General features: G+C 31.9%; 1 protein-coding gene across 1 annotated transcript; it reads right to left on the reverse strand.

Annotated features, from left to right (window-relative positions):
- Window positions 1–5,437: 5,437 nt before the first annotated feature.
- On the reverse strand, window positions 5,438–8,778 carry LOC114192415 (O-fucosyltransferase 20). The gene is made up of 6 exons (XM_028082132.1): window positions 7,718–8,778; window positions 7,429–7,594; window positions 6,958–7,047; window positions 6,529–6,812; window positions 6,189–6,447; window positions 5,438–5,995 (listed from the first exon to the last, which is right to left on the reverse strand). Exons 1-6 carry the CDS (start codon window positions 8,398–8,400, stop codon window positions 5,765–5,767), a joined length of 1,713 nt encoding a protein of 570 aa, XP_027937933.1. The 5' UTR covers window positions 8,401–8,778; the 3' UTR covers window positions 5,438–5,764.
- Between the last annotated feature and the right edge of the window lie 381 nt (window positions 8,779–9,159).

Consider the following 9,159-nt stretch of genomic DNA (forward strand, 5'->3'; position numbering starts at 1 on the left):
ACCAGGCCCAACATTGTTTTTGTTTGTATCATTTGAACTACAAATGAAAATTTGTCTATTCAAACAACTGGAGCACATAGGTAAGATAAATACTTTTTCACCTCCATAATGTTTTCATTATATCTACAAGGAAGTGTTAGAAAGGTTTTAAATGTTTATAGCTTAGATTTTCATATTTTGTAATTCACAAATATGTTACAAATTTCACAATGGAGAATTTATTTTAGTTTAGAAAATATATTTTCATAATTCAAAATATATTTTCAGATTTCCAAATTACATAATTCAAAATGTACTTTAATTGTATAATCTATAATGTATTTTGAAATTAAATAATCTAAAAATATTTTCTAAATTATACAATTTAAAGGTGTTTTTCCAAATTACATGATCCAAGAATAAGTTTTTGAATTACATAATCCAAAAATATAGTCCTAATTATCATCTAGAATATGTTTCGAAATGTGTTATTAAATAGTTTCAAATCAAAAATATATCCTGAATTACATAATCCTTAAGACATTTTCATATTGCATTATATAAAATATATTTTTGAGTTTCAATTCCATAATTAGAACAAATTTTCAAATTAAATAATTCAAAGTATTTCAAACCCATACAACTAGAGATACAAATACATACAAAGATCATTAATTTGAATGCATCCATCCCCATGTTAAAACATTTTTATTTTCTCAAATCTTTAGAAAGTTTAATAAAAATTAAAGGCCTGTTTAGAAATCCAATCATAATTATAAACTACTAAAAGCGACTTCAAAATCAATTACTTCTTTTAAAATTATATTTTTAATCCTTCATTAATTAGTTTGATGATTAAAACCCAATTTAGAATGTTAATTTTGATTTTTTTTTTCCAAAATAACACTGTTTTCCTTTTATTTTCCCACCTAACATACTATGCCTAATATTTACAACAGTAGCACGATTTTGAAATTGGTTCAGAATGCGGTTATTGAAGAACCGAATTCTGACTTTCATTTACGTTAAAAATGATTTGGAAACTAGTCAGAATTTGATTTTTGGGGAAATCAAATTCTGAACTGGATTTTTTTTTTAATTTCCGTTTTTATTAAAATTAAAAGAAAAAAATATTTTTTTTTAGTTTTAATTAAAAGGAATGAAAAAATATTTTAAAATGTAATAACTAATTTAATATTTTGAAATAATTAAATATTCTAAAATATATAATTATATTTTTAAATAAATTAAGTTTTTTATTATTTGACATGCAATATATACATAATTAAAAATTATATTTTAAAAATAAAAGAATAATTAATTGATTGAAGATTATTTTTGGAAGGAGAAAAATATTTAATTGTACAATAATTCAAACTAAAAATAATTATTTTAAAAACAGTTAATTATTTAAAATTTCACAATCAAATTTTAACTACAAATCATCAATGCCTAATTTATAAACTTTCAACAACACCAAAATAATAATCAAATCAATTTATTTTATAATATAATTTTACAATCAATTTTTTTTTCTTCAACAACAACTTTTCAATCAATTATTTATTCCTTTATTTTGAACATATAATTTTTAATATTCTATACATTACATTTCAAATAATAATAAACTTAATTTATTTCAAAATATAATTATATATTTTTCAATATTTAATTGTTCCAAAACAATTACATCAATTACCATTAATAATTACTAAATTAATTTATGATAATTCTTCCAATTAATTTTTTTCCTTTCCCTATAAAAAAAATAAAACTAAACAAATAAAAAAAATTTTAACTTTCTCTTCCATTTTGAAAAAAAAAATAAAAAAAATAATATCCAACTCAGAATTTCAGAAAACTGAATTCTGGCTGGTTTTGAAATAATTTAAGAAAAAAAAGTTAGAATTCAGTTTTCTGGAAACCGAAAACTGAATTCTGATCCATTTTAAAAAATGTGCTAGACTGGTAAATAAAAGATAAAAGATACAGTTTGCTATTTGGGTAATTATATTTTGAATCCGTGGTACTGCAGAGAAAAATTCTGTTAATTTTCCAGTTAAACATTGATGACGTGATAAGTCTGGACTATTACTGTTTTCATTACATAACTATGTTATTCTACATACAAAAAATCCAAGAACTTTGACCGGTGAAAATATTTAAAGAATTAAGAATAAAAGAAGTTAAAAGTTTAATGTGAGGTCTTTATTAGAATCAAATAGTTGTGTTTTTTCCTTGATATCATAAACTCGATTAAAACACTTCAATATTTATCAGTAGAAAGATAGCAACAAAACACAGATTATATCTGTGTGGTCTATTTACAGCACTTGTCTGACACACTTACCATCTTTGCTGGGTAAAGTAGCTAATTTTCTGACTTAACGAAACTTTTGTTTCCTGTAATAGAAAAAAGATGAGTGATGCAAACAACATGTGCGTGGTTGAAGAGGAATTTGATTCGCTGTAATTGCATTACCAGGAGTTACAAAAACAATTGTTGAATTCAATTATTGTCTCCCTACTGCATAAACTTTTATAGCCCTTTGGCTCCTTTTCTGCTAGGATTTTTCCCATAATTGAGATTATTTTTAGCTTCTTAAAGGGTGCACACACCTGAATAATGCATGCATACTTGTTTTTCTTTTAATGATCCTATAATTTTTCAAGAAAACTTTGGATTTGTGGGCCATGCGGGGTCCCAATAACACCATGTCACACACTACTTTGATGCTGAATTCCACTGCAGGACATGCACAAGCCTACACACCCTTGTTACAGTACTACTGATATCTTGTCTCATGGGGACCAGTTGGTGGTGATCAAGGAATCTTAGAGCTTTTTGCTACGACATTGTGCAATTGTACCAGGGTGGAGGACATACCCTTTTATGTTGCAGATATACATCTACTAAAGATAAGATATATTTACGGTATATAAGGTATATAAATGAGTCCAAAATTCTCCTAAGTAAACCGGTTCTATAAGGTCGAGTTAGGTTTACGGTTTAAAGTCCATAATCTTAAAGAATAGTACGAGAGTCATCTGAAACCTATCATAATAAGATTAGTTATTTGCAGATCTGTTGTATCATTTGTTATTATCAGACTATCTATTAATGTCTAGTCTCACGTTCGAGATATATATATCTATATTCAAACCAGATATATGTCTATACTCAAATGCATGTAAATGCTGTGATTGGTGAATGCAGGTTTTGTGCTGAGAATGAAAGCAGCGAATAGAGATGATATTGAAGTTGAAGAGTATCAGGTAGATGCAGCAAAAAGTAAAAAGGGGCGAGTCAGAATAATTTTAGAAGGTACCATTATTACACTTGGGAGGTCCCTTGGTTTCAAACTTTTTCAGGTACAGCTGATGCTGCTGGATAACATTGACAAGAAGAAAACACCAAACCAGAGTAGGTCCTGGTGTTGTTTGACTTCTTTAGTACCCAGCCAAGAACATTTGAAGCCATTCTCACACCCTGCTTCATGGAAACATGCTTACAAATAGTGTCTCAATGTTACTCCACCAATAACATGATGTGTTTCTGTTCCAAATTGCACCCAGGCCAGAAGCATTGGATCAAATGCATTTTTTGAAACAATTTTCAATCCAGTCAATTTCATGCTAAATTCCTGTCAAGTTCATTCTGGGGAAAGGAGGATCTGTTTCATGATTCAGGAATCTACACGTCAAAAGTAGCAGTCATGTGTACACATCAGATGTTGAGAAAAATAACAGCTCATGTTCAACTTTTTTTTTTAATGTAGATATTGAATAAGACTTTAACTTTAATGTAAAGAGTTTTAGAGTATTGATTCGTTATAATTCACTTTTCATATAAGTCTTCTTTGCATTTGTTGATTACAATAAGTTACATTTAAAGTCATATCAAATGTAATTTTCCAATTTGTTGACAGTGTAAGATATTTTACAACAACAATACATATCTATTACTCTTATTTACAAGCAGTTAATGTAATTTTGTCTTTTGCTAAGTAATTATAGATACAACTTTGTATATGGCTTTTAGGTTTATTTAGAAATTTGATTCCTATGTTTATGTCTTTATTTTTATTTTTTTTTATTTTTATATTTTTTTTAGTCTATTGAGTGTCTATTTAAAAAAAACTTAATTGAGTTTCTATTTTTGTAAAATAAAAAATGCAATGTAAATTTTCAGTTAAATTGGAGATAACATCATTTGAAAATATTATATGTCAAAATCTAAGTTTATCACATGTCAAAATCTGAGTCATCTTTTCTTTGAAACTATCACCTGTCAAAATCAAAATCAAATGTATTCTAAGATAGAAGATGACCCAGATTTTGACATATAACAGACTTATATTTTGACATGCATCACTTCCAAACTGTTAACGCCAATTTAACGAAAGAGGTCACATTGACTCTTTACAAAATTAGAGACTCAATTGAATGAAAATCCAAAATATAGAGAATAAATTACTAATTAAACCTGATTTTTAAATTCTTTGTTATGCACATTAATAATTAGTGTGTATGATGCTTTTGTTTGGACATTAGTGTGAAAGAAAAAAGGGACCAAAATTTAAATTTGACCATGCAATATTATTCATAGAAGAAAAAAACATGAGCAGAAAGAGTAGAATGTTTGACGTAATTGGATGATTTTGAAATAAGATGTTAGAAATAACAGTCACTATACCCTGAAAAAAACATCAAAGCTCAACCAGAATAATGCCAAAACAAACACATAATGCCAACCATACAATAATGTTATGTTCTGGCAATGCAGTGGTCCTACGTAACTAACTTCTTTTGCTCATTTACAGACTTGCACTTGCTTTACTCTAAACTTTGGAAAACAACTTTTCAGAATATAGTTTTCTTTCAAATTTGTTCATACAACACCATTTTTTCTTGATAAAAAAACAAACCATAAACTTAACTCATGTGCCAATAATTTGCAGAACTTTAGTCTTCTTAAACATGATCGTGCGGTTCTTTGACCAATAATTAAGCCACTGAATGTCATTTTGAATTTAACTTTTAAGATATTATAATAAATATCCACCAAACTAACCGTGCATTGCAATTTTTAGCTGAATAACAGTGAAAAAATTGAAATTTCAGTACACAAAATGCTTGCTAAAACAAAACTGTTCTGTTTAAAAGTACTTGCTTGTTGATGGAAAAGTAGTTTAGTAACTTCAGAAACACTTTAAAAGCATAATTAAACTGGCCAAAATAGTATTGTTAGTAGCATTCCGATGAAAAGCATAAATTAAAACTTTATGAAAACTACATGAATATTTACAAAGATTTTCTTCTTTTCTGGTATTGGAATCCCAGTCAAATCAAATATTCTGTTTCTTCTAGTTCTTAACTTGTCTTATTTTTGCAGTTGTGAATCAAATGGTAACAAGGGTTGCACAAGGTGATCTTTATTATCAGATGACAAGAATCCAAAAACTAATGATAATATACATATATACACAAATATCAACAAGTCTTCACATTGTGATAAGAATTACACAGCTAAAGAGAACCTATCAAATATCCTATACTATCTCTGTATAAAAAAAAAATCAAAGAATGATCTTCTGTTGTATGTTATTTTGAATCTATCATTTGAATGACGATGGAAATGTACATTGGCACATAGGTAAACGTAGAAACTGGGTGCCCAGAACTCTTATGGTTACCCTGAAATGAAAGGCACTTGAAGTGTTCCAAAGGGGTCAAAATTGCACATCCTGTTGAAAGTATCACTCTCTTCCTTGCTAAGTAGCCTTCAGAAATTAGCATGTGAGTCATTGCACATGCACTCAGGAATAGGATACTTTGTAACATCTCTTCCAGCTTTGATAGTCCTAAGTTCTGGCTGCCCCAACGAGTCCTGGTGCAACTCCTTCATGATTCTGTTGAACTCTTCTTCAGAGAGAGAAGAGTTATGAAAATAAGGGAGCATGTGTCTCTTGTTTGGAGTTATATATTTCTTGTGCCCATCAAATGCTCTCTGACCCTGAAAGTGAAACACCATTTTCAGTATTTTGATTTCTATTGCATACTACTTAGTTTCCTGTTTTCACAAACAGATATAAAAACCACCAAGTTGGTTTCACTTTGTTCCCAACTCTCCTAGATATGGTAAAAATAGTAAAATGTTGTTTTCACCATTTCCTATCTTCCAAAACAAAACAACATAATAGGCAAACCTGAATTGCATGGCCCATGTTTCCTCCATGAGATGGCATGAAAACATCACTCTTCTCAGAGACTATGTAATCTATGGCAGCCATTATGGATGCCTTATTTGCAAAGGGTTGTAGTTCTCCTGGCAAGGCAAGATCTTCCTTGCTATAAAAGTTAGGAAACTCTTGCATCAATGGAAGCAAGGCTTCTTTTCCACCCAAAGGTTCTCCTCCAGCCCAATAAATTCTTGCATTCTTTGGAGCTCCTAGACCCTTCAAAAGCCTATAAATTGAACCAAAACATCTATCAGAACATGTTCAAAAACAACCTAGTAAAAGTAACCAAAACTGCTGTTGTATTCACCTGGTAACCTCCACAGCATTCAAAGGGCACAGACCAGCCATCTTCCTTTCATGGTAAGTCATGTTTGATCTTGCAGTCAATAGCTCTGGCCGTTCTATCCTCTCATTGTTAACAATCTCGTCGAGTTCTTCACTCAGACCAGGGAGGCACCCAGTTCTCACCCACACATCCTTTTCCATTCTTAGATGAAGAGCAAGGTAAGGTCCCTTGCTCTTCATTCTCTCTGCAATCCTGTCCCCAAGTTCCTGAACCGGTTGAGCAAACCTCAGTGCATTGAAAGCAACCTGAAACACAAGATCAGAACTAACTTTCACAATCTGCAACCAGTTATTATACAAGAGAATTTCTAAAGGGTGATTTTACCTAGTTTCTTGTTTTTATTTCCCATTTAAAATGTATAGAAAGGAAGAGAATTTGAATACTAAATACCTTGCATCTAAGCTTTTGAAGATCAGAAGAAAGATCCTTGGAAAGCCTTGAATCCAAACCACGTAAGAGCAAAACACCTTCTCTGTTGAACTGCGCAAGACTACAGTCAGGAAAGTGTCCTTTTTTCCGAACAACAATGAAAACACTCATTTTCATATTAATGTAGGTGGCATCATAAAATGACCCTCCTCATATGAACTATCATATTAATGGACCAGAAAAATTTGGAGAAGCTAACCCCATTAAGAATTACAGAAAAAGCAATGAACAGAACACCTGAAGAAAGCAGAACAGGATAAGAGAACATCTCCAACTGTTTTTGGTTTATGGTCTTGAAAACACTGTTTGTGGAAATAATTTTCAAAACTTTATGGATTTTGGATGAGAAATTGATTGTTGAGTACTGTACGACTGTTTTGGAAAACCGTTTTAAACACAAAAAAGGGCGAAGAGAATCAAACAGGCCCTTACTCTTCTGAGGTATCTCGAACGGATCCAGTTGGGAGTGACATGAAGGGGAGGACTTCCCTCTACTGGTTTTGTCATTAGGTGCGTTGATGGCAATGCTGAAACCACTCGCACATCATTGGCAAGAACTCTCTTGAAGTGCTCCAAATCAAATATATCACCAAACTCACTGCAACCAAACAAAACAAATGGAAAACATCACAAATAAGGAAAAACATCAAAGTCTCACCACACTATTTTGAATTCATGAATAAGCTAAACCCTTATGACTATGGACAAGAACAAAATGTACCTTTCATCACCCCAAATGACATTGACTTGCAATATAGGAACAACCAAAGCAGCCCCAAGAATCCTAGCAATGACAACTGCATCAACAATTTGATTCCTTTGCTGATTCAAGCCCCCAGAAACAACCACCATCAGGTACTTTCTCCTATCCTTTAGAACCCCATCAGTTGCTCTTCTGTAATCCCTGCTGAAACTCAAGCAAGGTTTGTATCCCAACCCATCTGGTTGCTTCCAGAACTCACTCTTCTCAACTCCTCCATCACCTTCCACCTTGTCCAATCCCTGTGCTCTAAGCTCCACGTGGGAAACCAAAGCCTTCGTCAACAAAACCTCATCTTTTATGTTATTGTCTCTCAGAACACCAACGTTTGACTTTGAAAGTGGGGTTGAGATCGTGTTCTGAGGCAGGGTTGTGGCACATGGGTAGGGAGAAAATGGGATGTTAAGGGTGAGGGCGAACTTGAGCATGCCAAGGAAACCGAAGAGAAAGAGAGTGAAAAACCACAGTCTTGGCCTCCTGAAGATGGTGTTTGTGAAGAAGAAAAAGAACCTGTTGGTGCTTCTTGAAGTCTTCTTGGGAGAGTCAAGAAGAGATTGCAGAGAAGAAGAAGATATAGAATTGATGATCTGAGAAGGAACTGATATGTAGGACAACTTCTTGGCATTGTTTTTTGACTTAGCCATTGAAAAGAGATGAGCTTTTCACAGAGTGATTAAGAGAGAGAGAGAGAGAGAGAGAGTTAGTACTTTTCCTTTATTGTTTTTTGTTCTGAACTTCACTTCACTTCCTTCCTTCAGAAGAAGAAGAAGAAGGACATAATGAGAGATAATGAAGTTTGGTTTGTTATAAAGAGCCTCAATCAAGTTTTCATTCAAAAGTCTTCACTTTGTAGAGAGAGAAGTGAAGAGAGAGAAGAGGGTCGGCGGGAAGAGGAAGTTGGATCAAAGTTTCAACGCCTAATCAAAGGAATGAATGAAAACTGAGGTTTGAGGATTTGGACAAGTTCGGTTTAGTTCTGGTGGAAACAGGTTTTAAAGTGGAATTTTTGGTTTAAGGTGTTGGCATTTGGCATTCATTATAAAGACGCTATCTTTCTCAAAACTCCACTTTTGATGGATATGGGAACTATGTGGCATGTTTGTTAGAGATTGACCCTTAAGCCCCCATTCATTATTGCATTCATGTTTGGTTTTTCATGCTATTGTCTGTAATCATAATCAAAATATATTGCTCATGTTTTTCTTTTTCATCCCTCGCTTTTTTTAGGGTTCTAATATTCAACAACAACTAAATCCATAGCTATTTAATTCTAATGTCAAGCATAGAGGTGTCAATGTCGCACAAAATACATGAATTGGTTTTCCAAAAGTTTTAGAAATCAAACATTTTATTAGCTCGATTATTCTATTTAATGATGTGCCCAATTGGTAGAGTCTTGCATT

The sequence above is a fragment of the Vigna unguiculata genome, chromosome 1 (genome assembly GCF_004118075.2).
Source record: "Vigna unguiculata cultivar IT97K-499-35 chromosome 1, ASM411807v1, whole genome shotgun sequence".
Taxonomy (NCBI): Eukaryota; Viridiplantae; Streptophyta; class Magnoliopsida; order Fabales; family Fabaceae; genus Vigna; species Vigna unguiculata.

Excerpts from the sequence above, each read along its gene's own strand:
- LOC114192415 (XM_028082132.1), bottom strand. The coding sequence starts at position 8,400 with ATGGCTAAGTCAAAAAACAATGCCAAGAAGTTGTCCTACATATCAGTT. Across the intron at positions 6,448-6,528 it reads AATGCTGTGGAGGTTACCAG|GCTTTTGAAGGGTCTAGGAG; the intron begins GTGAATACAACA and ends TTCAATTTATAG. Across the intron at positions 5,996-6,188 it reads ACATGGGCCATGCAATTCAG|GGTCAGAGAGCATTTGATGG; the intron begins GTTTGCCTATTA and ends TTTCACTTTCAG.